Here is a 15023-nt window from a genome sequence, read left to right on the forward strand (position 1 = left end):
TCTGCTCTGTTGGCTTGCAGCTGTGGATTGGGGAGGAAGGTGGACCGTGTATTGCTGACAACATCGCCACGTTGGAGTTAGAGTCCACTAGGTTTGAACCCCGTTGTGCTGCTGGCTTGTAGAGCAATGTTGGGGGATCAGTGGTCCCATGATCAGTTCAGACTCACTTTGTTGAAAAGAACAGTTAAATTCTAAAATGATTAGAAGAAACTTAGAATTTATTTAGTTCATGTTTCTCACGTTAGATCCTAATTCAGTTTAAAAATGAAGTTAAAGCCAGTGGGTGCACATGCCTGTAATCATTATCAGCATGGGAGACTCAAGCAGGAAGATCAAGTTTAAAGCCAACCTTGCAACTTACCTAAACCCTGTCTCAAAACTTTTTTTTTAAGGCTAGGATTATAACTTCATGGTAAAGCTCTCCTGGGTTGGGTTCCCAGTATCACAAAGAGGAAACAAAGTTGTGTTCAGCTACCCTTTGACTTGAGGTAACATGCCTGCCACGGGTTATCCTGGCTACAGATGAAGGCCCAATAGTGGTCACTTCATCTTCCTTCCTCTTTCTATTTTGGGGAAAAGTTCAGGAAGAAGTTGAGGCCAGATTTCTCTAACAAATGCTCAGGTCCCAATGAGCAGTGTCCTTTTCATTGTTCCCTGAATGTGGCATTTGGTTTTGCTTCCTTTTGGGTGTATTTTCCTGGCATGCTTTTTTCCCCAGCTTTGCAGTCTTCTAACACTGCTCTCATTTGACTCCCGTACAGGGCTGTGAAAGTGATCCGGCTGATTGGCCGAGACACTGTGGAAGAAATAGTTTATAGGAAAGCAGCCTCCAAACTGCAGCTCACCAACACGATCATAGAAAGAGACCATTTTACTCTGGGAGCCCAGAAACCTTTGGCTGATCCTGACCTTCAGGTAAAATGTGTTCCTTTTAGAGTCTCATGATTTATAACCAGTACTATCTTTGGATGAGAATGCAAATAAAAAGGACCAGCATTAACCACCCATTGTTGCAAATTACACATTTTTTTCATTGGCCTAATTCTTACCCTCTCAGTACCTAACTACATGCAAGGTGCCATACAAGCTAAAAATGAGGGTGGCATTTAAAGGCAGAGAAAATAGAATAAAAAGAATGAGCTATGAACCATCTAACTTGGATTGAAATTCACATCTTATCCCTTACTGGATGTATGACTTTGAGCATGTAACTGAACATCAAGGATCTAATCTCTTTATGGCTTCTAAAGATGAGTGTGCCACGAGTTACCTCAGAGAGAATTTGTTTAAGTTCTTTTTTTTTCTTCCTTTTTTTTTAAATCAGTGATGATTAGTTCCATAGCTCCTCCTTAATCCCAGACGCTTTGAGTGGTGACTTACAGTACTCATTCCATACTCAGAGATGAGTGAACAAGATTAGGAATTCAAAATTATGCCATAGGATATAGGGATGAAAGCACTAGAGTTAATTTGTTGAAGAAGGAAAAATTAGATGGGAGTCAATTGCTGGCTTAGAATATCCTAGAGAGCTCTCTTTTGGTAGGAGGTTTAGAGTTATTCCTTAGCAGCAGCCTTTGAGATAAAATTGAACCTATATTATAATATACCCCAAGTCCTTCTGAGGGATTAGATGCAGAGAGATCAACCCCTAGTATCTAGTATGATTCAAGCATGAAGAGAGTAATAAATGTCTGAGAAAAGGTAGTAGCTGTGGGAAAGTCTGCTGTAGGAAACTGCAGAGAAATGACAGGAGTTGGCTATTGTTTTGAGGCAGGCAGTGAGAGAGAGCAAGTTCCAAGATGGCTTTAAGCCTTTAAGCCTGAAAGATGAGAGTAGAAAGTAGGAAGACAGGGATAGAAATTAGAAAGATGAAGATAATGTAGGCTTTAGTCAACAGAATTTGTAGTAAAAATCAATATACATTATTGTTAGAGGGAGACTCAGAAAAGAAAGGAATTAGAAAAATTTGCAAGAAAAACCAGGCTTTAAAAGGATCAGCTTATCAAACAAAAAATTCAAGAGGTATATGAAAGGGAAAAAATTACACAGTATTACAAGCAGAATCATCAAATTTACAACTAGCCCAAGCATGAGTTTAAAAATGGCAGTTTTCTCACATCTGTATCTTTACACATCAGCATTGCAGACAGGGAAGGTGCTGTTTTTGTTAGGGAGTCACTCACCTGCAGGAAAGGGTCACAGATTTGGGGGTACTAGAACCCGAAAGAAGAACCCTAGGTTTTGTTTGTTTGCTTCACTTTAGTTTATCTTAGAGAGTAACTGGAGTCTTTGGCCTTTTGTGTTTTGAGTCTTCTGCATGCTCATCTGTCATGGTGGCCGGGCAGGCTGTGCATTTTATTTTCACACTATTGAAGAGGCAATTTCAAATGGAAGGTGAAAGCTTGAGAGAGAGGTGCGTGTACACTGTAGGTTTCTAAATATACTTCTTCACAGGACCTTGGGAGAGGAGCTCATCATGGGCTGTTGTGAAGGCACAGGCATCAGGAGTTATAGGAGATGCTTCACCAGTGGAGGGAGCTCCAGGCATTCAGTCAGGGGTTTCCCTGTGGCATTGGCTGCTAGCACATCATTGTGAAATGCACAGGCAAAAGCTCTGCCATGGGACCAGATCCTGGGGCCAGTACAAACTATGGGCTGGTGGAGAGGACCTCGGTGGGACTTCCTGCCCAAGCCATGGCAAGAAATCACACTCTGGTTCTGTCTTGATTCTTTCCTCCCCACCAGACTGTGAGTTATTTATGGTTGCCAGGAACAAGGGTGATAACTCACTGCCTTGTCTCAAAATACAGCAGGACATTTTTTTAAGTTATTAAAAGAATCTAATAGTAAAAGACGTGGTTCTGGTTTGATAAATCTAAGCAGTATAGAGCAGTGAAGTCCTGAAAAAGGAAAGCAGGTTCCTTGTTTTAGAAGGAGAACACAACAGAAACAGAGAACAGATAAAGATGCGGTGAACACTTATTGAATGCGTACTGTGTGCTAAGCATTGTGTGACGTGCACTTTTTCCAGTTGTTTTAGAAGAAGAATAACAAAAAAATGAGATAGATGTTGTCTTTACCTCCATCTTAAGAAATTTTCCAAACATCAGATTCATGACTCTAATCCGAGCACTCTTTAACTTCCAACTACATGCTCTTAGTTACTATAATAAAGTGGTTTTCATTTAAAAAATGGGTAGTTCCTTAATGACATGTTGTGAGTGAGCAGTAGCGAGGGAAGCCAGGAGACATAGTCCAAGGAGTGGAAGAGGGAAGTGTCCCAGTATGGACTGAGCCTCATCATAAATACTTGGCTTTCTTCTGTTTTGGGTACTAAATGCCAAAGCCATTTGGCTTGGTTATATATATGTACACCAAAGTTAAATATAAATATAACAGGTATGGTTTTGCTTAGTTTTTGTCATAGTTTTCATCTCGGGTATTTTCAAGCTAAAGTTTCCAAGTTACAGAATAGGCAATCTAGAGATAATTAACCAAATCTAAAAGGGCAAAATGAAAATGAAGTCCCATGATGTGGATCCCAATTGGTTCAGAATTCCTAAGAGATAGTACTTAGGGAGGTGGAGAGTTGCAAGTAGCAAATGAAAGCCAGGTAACACTATCTAAGATTCTGGTTCCTGTAGCCATAGAAAGTAGGCTGAGTATATCCCCTAGGGGGAGCAAGAGGGCAGGATGGGGAGTGCCGCAGGACTATCCAGGGAGATTGAAATTGAGAAAGGGCTTTTGGGTCTGGTGATCAGGGTGGTTATGGTTTTGCCAAAGTGGATCCCATAAACCACTGTAGTAGCAAAGCGGCTTGGCAAGGACAGGTGGCAGCTCATGGTGAGATGAGGTATTCAGTGGCACCTTCTCTTTATAAGAGTTTGGCAGTGGGAGAGGTAAGAAGGTAGCCAACAGGTTCTCTGAGTTCTCTCAGGACTGCTGGAAGTGCCTGTAAAAAATGCTGGTGAGAAGTGCTATAGAAGATGCTGGAATCATTTTATCTGCCCCCACTCCTCAAAAAAATTGGAGGCCCCAATTTTTTTTGGTATTGTAAATAATTGTCAAAGTCAACATCTCTGATCATCATTTATCACCTCTCTGCTTATTCCTCATCCAACTTCAAAACAGCCTGGCAGGTGTCATTTGTGATGGAAGAGAAGAAAGTCCATCAGGGAAAGAATTACCTGGTATCATTTAGACACTTAGCAAGTCACACATCCTCATCTGTGTTTTCATGAGAACTAACTGGATCTCTCGTTTTCTTCATTCAAGTTGAGTGACATACTGAAATTTGGCTTGGATAAACTGCTGTCCTCTGAGGGGAGCACCCTGGAGGAGGTAGACCTGGAGTCCATCCTGGGAGAGACAGAGAATAGCCAGTGGGCCTCTGATGCCCTGCCTGCAGCTGGAGGAGGGATCAGAGAACAGGAGGAAGGAAGTGAGTTGGGGTTAGGTGAGCCAGTGACTTCATCACCTCAAGGTAGGGTGTGAGTGAGATGCGTCCCCACAGGAAGTCCTGTGTCCTGCTCTGGGACCTTTCTTTCCTACCCAGCCCTGTAGTCATCTGATGACATTCTTAAGGCTTCCTGGTCCAAGAACTACCAGAGTAATCCTTGTTCCCTTGAAGCTGGACTTTGAATCCAAGTGATGATATTAATGTTTATGGTCCTGTCAGTCTCAAGGATTAAATTTGAACCTTTTCTCCCTTGACGCAGACATCTTCTCTGGAGTTTATTTGGTAAACCTCCTATCTTTATGGTGGTGCTTTGCACAGTGATTCCTCTTCTCAATAGTAGAATGTTTTTTAAATTGCAACTGATATTTATGGACATTTATTGTGTTCATCAACAGTACTGACTATGTTATGTGCTTTAGGTCGTTTAAGACCCATCAGGTGGGGGGCTGGGGTGGTGGCTCAGCGGTAGAGCACTCACCTCGCACGTGCAAGGGCCTGGGTTCAATCCTCAGCACCACATAAAAACAAAAGTAAAAATAAAGGCATTGTGTCCAACTTCAACTAAAAAAATACATATTAAAAAAAAAGACCCATGAGGTGTAGGAGATCATTTTTTCTTCCTTTTTCTTTTTTCTCAAATTTGGTGGCCCCCCCTCTCTCTCTCTCTCTCTCTCTCTCTCTCTCTCTCTCTATATATATATATATATATATATATATATATATATATAGTTGTAGATAGACAGCATGCCCTTATTTTATTTTTTTTTAATGTGGTGGCTAAGGATCGAGCCCAGTGCCTCACACATGCTGAGTAAGCACTCTGCCACTGAACTACAACCCTAGCCCCAATATTTATCTTTTTGTCCATTTTCTGTTCTGAAATATTTGAATTTCAGACTTGAAAGGGTTTTTTGTTTTTCCTCATGATTATTTTTAAAATGACTGTTCTCCTGTATCAGCAAGAGGGAGTCAATATGGGCTGGTGTGAGAGGGTTTTACTGACCTTTTTTAAAAATTTTTATTCATATATGACAGCAGAAAGCATTATAATTCTTATACATATAGAGCACAATTTTTCATATCTCTGATTGTATACACAGTATATTCACACCCAGTTCCTGTATTCAAACCTGTACTTTGGATAATAATTATCACATTCCACCATCATTAATAACCTCATGCCTCCTCCCTTCCCCTCCAACCCCTCTGCCCTATCTAGAGCTTGTTGTTCCTCCCATCTCCCACTCTCTATCCCACTATGAATCAGCCTCCTTATATCAAATAAAACATTCAGCATTTGATTTTTTGGGATTGGCTAACTTATCATTATCTTTTCTAACTCCATCCATTTACCTGCAAATGCCATGATTTTATTTTCTTCTATTGCTGAGTAATATTCCATTGTATGTGTGTGTGTGTGTGTGTGTGTATGTGTGTATACATACACACACACATACACACACACACCCCACAGTTTTTAATCCATTCATCTATTGAAGGGCATCTAGGTTGGTCCCACAGTTTAGCTATTGTGAATTGTGCTGCTGTAAACATTGATGCATCTGTGTCCTGTAGTATACTGTTTTTAAGTCCTTTGGATATAGATTGAGGAGATGGACAGCTGGGTCAGATGGTGGTTCCATTCTCAATTTTCCAAGTTATCTCCATACTGCTTTCCATATTGGCTGCACCAATTTGCAGTCCTATTAGCAGTGTATGAGTGCCTTTTTCTCCCACATCCTCACCAACACTTATTGTGGTTTGTATCCATAATAGCTGCCATTCTGACGAGTGAGATGAAACCTTAGAGTGGTTTTGATTTGCATTTCTCCAATAGCTAGTAATGATGAACATTTTTTCATCTATTTGTTGACTGATTGTATATTATCTTCTGAGAAGTGTCTGTTCAGGTCCTTGGCCCATTTATTGATTGGGTTATTTTTTTTTTTTTTGGTGTTTAGCTTTTGAGGTTTTTTATATACCCTAGAGATTAGTGCTATATCTGATGTGTGAGGGGTAAAGATTTGCTCCCAAGATGTAGGCTTTCTATTCACCTCACAGATTGTTTCTTTTGCTGAGAAGAAAGAAACTTTTTAGTTTGAGTCCATCCCATTTATTGATTCTTGATTTTAATTCTGGCACCAAAAGAGTCTTATTAAGGAAGTTGGAGCCTAATCTCACATGATGGAGATTAGGGTCTACTTTTTCTTCTATTAAACGCAGAGTCTCTGGTTTTATTCCCAGGTCCTTGATCCATTTTGAGTTGAGTTTTGTGCATGGTGAGAGATAGGGGTTTAATTTCATTTTGTTGCATATGGATTTCCAGTTCTCCCAGCACCATTTGTTGAAGATGCTATCTTTTCTCTAGTGCATGTTTTTGGTACCTTTGTCTAATATAAGATAATTGTAGTTTTGTGGGTTAGTCTCTGTATCCTCTGTTGTGTACCATTGGTCTACCAGTCTGTTTTGGTGTCAATACCATGCTGTTTTTGTTACTGTTGCTCTGTAGTATAGTTTAAGGTCTGATATAGTGATGCCCCCTGCTTCACTTTTCTTGCTAAGGATTGCTTTAGCTATTCTGGGTCTCTTATTTTTCCAGATGAATTTCATGATTGCTTTTTCTATTTCTATGAGGAATGCCATTGAGATTTTGATTGGAATTGCATTAAATCTATATAGCGCTTTTGGTAGTATGGTCATTTTGATAATATTAATTCTGCCTATCCAAAAACAAGGTCGATCTTTCCAGAAATAGTAAATGAATTCAGCAAAGGAGCAGGATATAAATCAATACCCATAAATCAAAGGTATTTCTGTATATCAGTGACAAAGCCTCTGAGAAGGAAATGAGGAAAACTACTCCATTCACAATAACCTCAAAAAAAAAATGATACTTGAAAATCAATGAAAGAAGTCAAAGATCTATACAATGAAAACTACAGAACCCTAAAGAGAGAAATCAAAGAAGATCTTAGAAGATGGAAAGATCTACACATTCCCTTCTTAAAAGGAATTTATATTCTTCAAGAACTTTTTCTTGTTCTCAGCTTGTTGTTTTAATCGTATCCTATTCCCATTTCAAGGATATAATATCCTCCCCGAGGACATTTATTATAGCTTTTTAAAATATATCTCAGGGAGGATATTTATTATATCTTTTCAGAAAGTGTTACCCTGCCCACTGTATTATCTCTTTTTCCTCTATTTGCTTTTCCTTCTTCCTCCTCTTTTTAAAAGTTTTGTTTTTGGAGTCTCTCGTTCTTGTTAGCAGTTTATCTGAAACATCTGGTGTCCTCTGATCATCGTGCTGGTGAAATTCCCCAAAGCTGACAGGCAGCTCTGTTGTGAACTGGTGGGTGGCCTTTGGGCCTCATGCCAACAGCACTGGTTGGCAAGCCAGCTTTTGCACTGGGGGAGTCAGATTTGAAGATTTCACTGGACAACTCATTGTATCCTAAGACGAGTCCTATACCATTACAGTGAAATTGGTGGTTTAAATTGGAAAGACAGGGAGCTGAGGGCACATGATGCTCTTGGTGTTTGGTGTGCGGATCCTCTCAGTTCCTCCATACTGTGGTGCCTGTGCTTGTGCATCTGAGTTTTTGGAGAACTGAAAGGGTTTCAGTTCCTGCAGTCAGCCCCAGCTAGATACCAGTGTTTTGGTTCCACAGCTCTTTTGAATCTGTTGTCCTCTTTTTATCCACTTTTTATCTTCCAAAGAATTCGTGCACTGTTTCATCTACCATTGCCTCATATATCTTTTTAGAAATCTGTGTATTGTCCTTTAGCTGTTTTGGGTGAGAGAAAAAATAGATGTGTGTGGTCATATTTTTAAGTTGTATTTGATTACCTTAGTACCAAGTTTCCACCCTTTTCTGTACTCATCTAGATTGACTTTATTTACTAGAACAAAATAAAATTGCAGTGTTTTCAGAAAGATAATTATATATTTCAGTCTACCTACAAAAAAAATTACATTTTTGCAGACAGTTTAACTGTTGGATTCTCTACTTGGATAAAAATTTGGAATGTTGTCTTCGATGACTGTCTTGATTCTCTTTGTGGTAGATGGTTCCTCTGGCAGGACCCAGATGAGGGTCTAGACCTGTGGGCTCCAGCTGCCTCTTCGAAACAGAGTGAAGACATAAAGCATGGTTAAAAATAACAAATGAATATGAAAGAGGAGTAGTTAGAGCAGCCCATTCACAATTAAGTATAAAGTAAGGTTGCTTTATCTTTAATGCCAAGTTTTTTAAAAAGCACAGTTATATGGTAAGGTGAGCATGCCCAGAAACCTGCCTTGGGAGCATGCGCAAAACCTAGCCCCGCCCAACTCCTCCTTTGAAGGTGGAAATGGAGTTGCCCGCCCCTTGAGCCAGTACTGGTTAATGGAAGTGAAGCAGGAACTAACAATAGGCTGCTGCCTTTTCATTTGTTTGGCCAGCGATTTACATCATTCTGTCTCATCCAGAAGGTGTAAGATTTCCATTGCAAATAGAGATTGTGGAGAGGGGTCAGCAGCTGGACTAGGGGAGTAAGATGTTACTTTTCCTGGTGGTCCTTTGGATTTTGCTTCGCTTTCCAATGTCCTGTGCAAACAGAAGCATGGCTGATGGTTATTAGGAGAAAAATACATGAATAGTCTTTTAATTGGTTCCTTGATCATTCTTTTCTCTTTTATTACAATTTTAGCTTTTAAGTGACTCGGCTGCCTTCTCTACTATTTGGTCATGAATTTCTTTTTTTCCTTCTCAACAAGGATTGTTCTGGGGACCCAAGTGCTGTTAGCTTTTATAAGGAATGTTGATTACTTTATATGAAATAGGATGGAAGGAGGTTGATTAAACCCTGTGAAATGAGAGACAGTTGGGGAATTCTGGGAAAGATGGCCATGGACAAAGATTCGTGGGATCACAATGTACTTCTACAATATTTGTGAGAGGGATGTGTGAGATAAGGATCAGATTTTTTTTAAATAGCATCAGGTATCAACCAGCACTAATGAGTGAAAGCTAAAGGGAGGCAGCTTGAAAGTCTTTGCAAGAAAGGATTTTGTTCATAACTATGACTTCACAAATAATGACTCTCCCAGGATTCTCTGAATTTCCCCTCTGAGAGTGGACCATTTGAGTAGAACCAGAGTATCAAAGAAGAAATTTTAAAATCTAGTAAAAATTTATATGTGGATTTTTCAAAATGCTACAAATAGTTGATTCTTTGCTGTCTTTAAACAATATACAGTAATCACAAGAAAAGTTCCTTCTGTTCTTTGTGTCATTAGTTCTTGGCCTCACTCAAACCTAAGTGATGATGTGGAGGAAGAAAGCACACAAGATAACATGGCTATTAGCTTCCAGTTTAGAGGCTTGTCCTGGCAAACATTTCTTCTCTTTTCATGAGGTATAAAAATATAACCAAAACCCATCAGGACAGATTTTATATGGCTAAAAATTCATGATTTCATGAAAATAGGAAAGAGTATTTCTGATTTTTCTTAAAGTTCTCAAATACATCTAAATAGTAGATAGAAAAGACAGTGGAATGAGATTACCAACATTACCCTAAGTACACATATAAAGACACAACTAGGGGCTGGGGATGTGGCTCAAGCAGTAGCGCGCTTGCCTGGCATGCATGCAGCCCGGGTTCGATGCTCAACACCACATACAAAAAAAGATGTTGTGTCCACCGAGAACTAAAAAATAAATATTTAAAAATCTCTCTCTCCCCTCCCTCCTCTCTCTCTCTCTCTCTCTCTCTCTCTCTCTCTCTCTCTCTCTCTTAAAAAAGACACAACTGATGTGACTATGTATACAACCAGAGATATGAAAAATTGTGTACCATATGTGTAATATGAATTATAATGCATTCTGCTGTCATATATAACAAATTAGAATTAAAAATAAATAATTTTTTAAAAAAGATTTTAAAAAGTGGGAAAATCAGAAACTAATATCGTTCCATGCTGTACATATCACTTCCCTTTCTCAAGTACAATCTGGCACAAAATGTGTTGAGAAGAGATTCCCCTCCAAAAAAAAAATCCACTGGGGCTGGGGATATAGCTTAGTTGGAAGAGTACTTGCCTCACATGCACAAGGCTCTGGGTTCAATCCCCAGCACCACCAAAAAAACCCCAAAATCTGATATTACATCCAATGGCATGAACAAGATTTAAAAAGCCACATAACCATAATGAGAGCATAAAGCACACAAAAGGCTTTCTAGATTCCAATCTAGGAAAAAAAAAAAACATATCCCAAGGAAGGAGAACAATGTTCTTGCAATTACTTTTCTCTAAGGAGTGTCTTAGTATGGTGATGAATGACCTTTTTTAACCCCCAGCACTGAGGATTGAACTGAGGAGTGCTCTACCACTGAGCTACATCTGCAGTCATTAATGTTTGTTTTTTTTTTTTTTATTTTTCTTGAGACAGAGTCTCACCAAGTTGCCCAGGCTCTCCTCAAACTTACGATTCTCCTACTTGTCAACCTCCTGAGTAGCTAGGATTATAGGCATGCACTATTGTACTGGCTACAAATTATATGTTTTTAAATCAGGAAATTGTCATTTAGAGAATATTATTCCCATAAGTTCTTTCTATATAAATTATTATAGAGCAAGCTTCACATAACCAATTGAAGAGACATTATCGTTAATAGATTATCCTATATTGTAGTTAATTGTATGGAAAAGGAACAATGTAGCAAAAATGAAATCATAAAAACAAAGACATTTCACATAGTAATGTAGATTAAAATGTCATCCAACTATAAATTCCCCCAAAATGCATGGACCAAGATCCTACCCAAGATTGAGACTTGAGGAAGGACTGACTGTATCCTTTAAAGGCACAAACTCATTTTTTCTTCTCTGTGGTACCCTGTGCCACACTGTAAAGAAGCTCAGGCTATCTTACTGGAGGAAGAGTCCATTTGAAGAAAGCCCCTGACATATGAAAGACCACATGGAAAGGGAGACTATATAAAGCCAACAGTCAGCACCTTAGTTCCGGACATACAAAGCCATCTCAGACCTTGTAGTCTAAATCAGGCGTGTGCTGTATGGGTGAGCCTAGGTGACACTGGAGCAGAACCTTGGTTAAAGTCTTGACTTACAAAATTATGAGAAATAAAATGGTTGTTTGTTTGGTAGTGGGGATTGAACTCAGAGGCTCTCGACCACTGAGCCACATCCCTAGCCCTATTTTGTATTTTATTTAGAGACAGGGTATCACTGAGTTGCTTAGTGCCTCGCCATTACTGAGGCTGGCTTTGAACTCTCAATCCTCCTACCTCAGCCTCCTGAGCCACTGGAATTACAGGTGTGCACCACCACTCCCGGCAAATGGTTATTTTTTAAAGCCACTAAATTTTGGAATTTTTAAAAATATAACAATAGATAACTAAAACACTGTTTATTGATGATTTGTAGGGCTTTTATTTAATGACCAGTTTTATTAAAGAATACCCCATTTATTTCTACTGTGATCAGCAAACAAACTGAAATTCAATATTTAAAATTTTTTGCCAAGAATATAACCTATCTTGCAAGTTTCCATGAGGACTAGAAAAGAATATATATTCTGGAGTTGTTGGGCATTGTCAGTCAATGTCAATAAGATTAAGGTGGTTGATAGTTTTGTTCAGACTCTTGTGTATCATTAGTGATTTTTTTTATAGTGTTACTATCAGTTGTTAAAAGGGTGTTAAAAATTCAAAGTATAGATTTGTCTCTTCAGTTTTGTCAGCTTTCATATATTTGGGGCATATAAATGTTTGGTTGTATGGTGTCATGTTTCTGTGTTCTTAAAAACACATTATGGTATTATGAAATGTCTTTCTTATCTCTTATAAAACTCTTTATCTTGAATTAAATCATCTGATGTTAGTATAGCCTCTGCATTCTTCTTGGCTTACTATTCATGATGTATTTTTATCTATTTCTTGTTTTCGTTCTATTCATATTTTTATTTAATGTAATTAAATAAAATTACATTAAATAAAAATTAAATTTTATTTAATTTATCCATTAGCGTTTAGCTTTATTGCTTTACATTATTGTTTTAGCAATGTTTCCAGGAATTATGAAATGCATTCTTTAATTTATCACAGTTTTCATAATTTAAATTGTGATACTTTCTCACATCTCCCCAAGTCCTTTGTGCTTTGTCGTCATACATATTACAGCTGTATACCCTATGTTTTTTACCTTAGTCATGTTTCCAAGAAATTAAAAGAATAAATATGTATACATATTGCCTTTTATATTTACCTACATTTTAGTATTTCTAGTACTTTTCATTTCTGTTTATGGTGCATTGTCTTTAAAAATATCTACCCCAAATTCTCCACATTCCTGTATCATGTTGCTTCTCTCATTATGAAGTAATATCTATTTTCCCACCAGCTGAGTCTGGGCTGGTCTTTTGTCTTGTTTTAATGAACAAAATATATTTTTGGTGAAAGTGATGCCATGCCAATCCTAGACCTAACACCTTGGGAAGGTGTATACCTTCTACTTTTATCCTCTAGAAATCTAATCAACAAATAAAAAATTTTAGAATGACTGAATGACTAAAAGCATTTGAGGAGATAAGCCTGACCCAACCAGTTGAGCTAGCAGACATGTAAACAAAGCTATTTTGTCAGTTCTACCTTTGGTTAAACAATCCCTGCTAAAGGAAACCACATAAGCACTAATAAATACCTAGAGCAAAGGACCCATCAGGTTATGTAAAGTCAAATCATAGAATAAGGAGAAATAACAAAGAATTTTTATTTTAAACCATTAAATTTATTACACAGTGAACTAAAACACACAGTGCATCTGTTTCTACCTGATGGATCATCTCCTTTTATCCTGAAGAGGTTCTTTTAGCATTGTTAATAGTAGAGATCTATTGGTATTAAATTTTCTTACTTTTTATTTATTTGAAAATGTCTATTCTACTTTCAGTTTTGAAGAGTACTTATCCTAGATTAGCAGTTTTTGTCTTCTAGCACCTTAAACCTTTCCGTTAACTTTAATCTCTCATTTCTGATAAGAAGTCAGCTATCATTTTAGTCATTTTTACCTATGCGTAACACACCACTTTTTTCTAATTGCCTTCAAGACCTTTTTCCTCCTAATTGATTATTTACAGTTGACTTTGATGCATCTAGATGTGATTTGCTTTGTAACTAACTTTAGTATTCACTGAGTTTCCTAAATCTGTTAACATCTTTTTTGTTAATTTGAGATAATTTTAGCCATCATTGTCTTAAATATTTTTTCTGTACAATTTATGCCTCTATTCTTCTAGAAATCTAATTATATGTATATTAGGTCACTTTGTAATGATAGTAACCAAGTCTCTATTTTTTTCTTTCTGATTTTTAGACCAGATAATTTTTATTGGTCTATCTCCAAGTTAACTTTTTGATGTTTTTGCACTATATAATCTGTTGATAGATTTGTTTCATGAATTTTTCATTTCAAATACTATACTTTTTATTTCTTTTAAAAGAAATTTTTCATTTATATGTTGACACCCATATCTACTTATTCATTATGATTAAGCTTTTCTTTAATTCCTTGAAATTAGTTATAAAAACTTTTTAAATTTTTTTTCTGCTAATCCTAACATCTGGGTCAGCTCACGGAACTTTTTTTATATGTGACATTTTCTCTTGTGGTTCTCATTTTTCTATCTTCTTTGCATTCTGGCAAAATTTAATGATATTCTATATGCCTATAGTTTGTGAAGCATTTGTTTCTCAGATTCATGACACTGTTAGAACCTGAAGTATTAGCTGTTGGGTAACTGTGAATTCTTTTTTTTTTTTACTTGAAGTAGATTGTCTGAAATAGGCATATTCTCCTCTGTGTTTATCCAAACCTCCCTGTCATGTGTACTACAAGTTACAATTTGGAAGTTACTGTATTAAAATTCTGTCTGTTCATGGTTCTAGAAAAGTGATGTTCTCTCCAAAATACTGGTTACTACAGCAGCATTTTTAATGTTGTAAAATAAGAATAAAGGCTCTGAAGGCCAGAGATTTTAAAAAGTCATTTTACAAATGTTACGTTAAATTAAAACTGAGCTTTGCTGTAATACTCTTTTCTCTTCAAAATGTGATGGTACAGGAAAGGTGTTATATGCAGGGGTGGTATTGCAGGGGAGCATTTTAAATTGCAGAAGTAAAAAAGTTATAATATTTATAATTTTGATGAGTTTATTTTTATAGGGAAGATTTTTCTCCCCTGAAATTTTTTCTGGAATAGCAAAATGTTTCCATTATTAAAAATTGAAATTGTTAAAAAAAAAAAAGAGTTCAACGCTAGCCTCAGCAATTAAGGGATGCACTTAGCAACTCAATGAGACCCTGTATCTAAATAAAATGCAAAAAAAGGGCTGAGGTTGTGGCTCAATGGTTAAGCACCCCTGGGTTCAATCCCTGGTACCAAAAAAAAAATTTTAATTATATTCTGGTCATTTATAGATGATACATCATAGGAAGTCTGGATTATATTGTCTTCTTATAAAGGATATTCTGTTTTATGTGTCATGCAGGCTAATTA

At 37.3% G+C, this 15023-nt stretch overlaps 2 protein-coding genes across 3 annotated transcripts in view; both read left to right on the plus strand.

Annotated features, from left to right (window-relative positions):
• Positions 1–15023, plus strand: part of LOC144374684 (uncharacterized) — a 233936-nt gene that overhangs the window by 50002 nt on the left and 168911 nt on the right. Inside the window, exon 5 of one of the 2 annotated variants that reach the window (XM_078037442.1) lies at positions 762–804. The exons of the other annotated variant lie outside the window; for it this stretch is intronic. The gene's annotated coding sequence lies outside the window, so the exon portion shown is untranslated. Of the gene's footprint in view, positions 1–761; positions 805–15023 lie in introns of those variants that run through there. 2 annotated transcript variants of the gene reach the window in all.
• The window catches only part of LOC144374683 (transport and Golgi organization protein 1 homolog), a 79210-nt gene continuing 68455 nt past the window's right edge, over positions 4269–15023 (plus strand). The window contains exon 1 of the mRNA XM_078037441.1: positions 4269–4441. Coding sequence (XP_077893567.1) covers position 4441 — 1 coding nt within the window. The 5' untranslated portion in view covers positions 4269–4440. The remainder of the gene's footprint in view (positions 4442–15023) is intronic.

Source organism: Ictidomys tridecemlineatus, unplaced genomic scaffold (assembly GCF_052094955.1).
Source record: "Ictidomys tridecemlineatus isolate mIctTri1 unplaced genomic scaffold, mIctTri1.hap1 Scaffold_82, whole genome shotgun sequence".
Lineage (NCBI taxonomy): Eukaryota > Metazoa > Chordata > Mammalia > Rodentia > Sciuridae > Ictidomys > Ictidomys tridecemlineatus.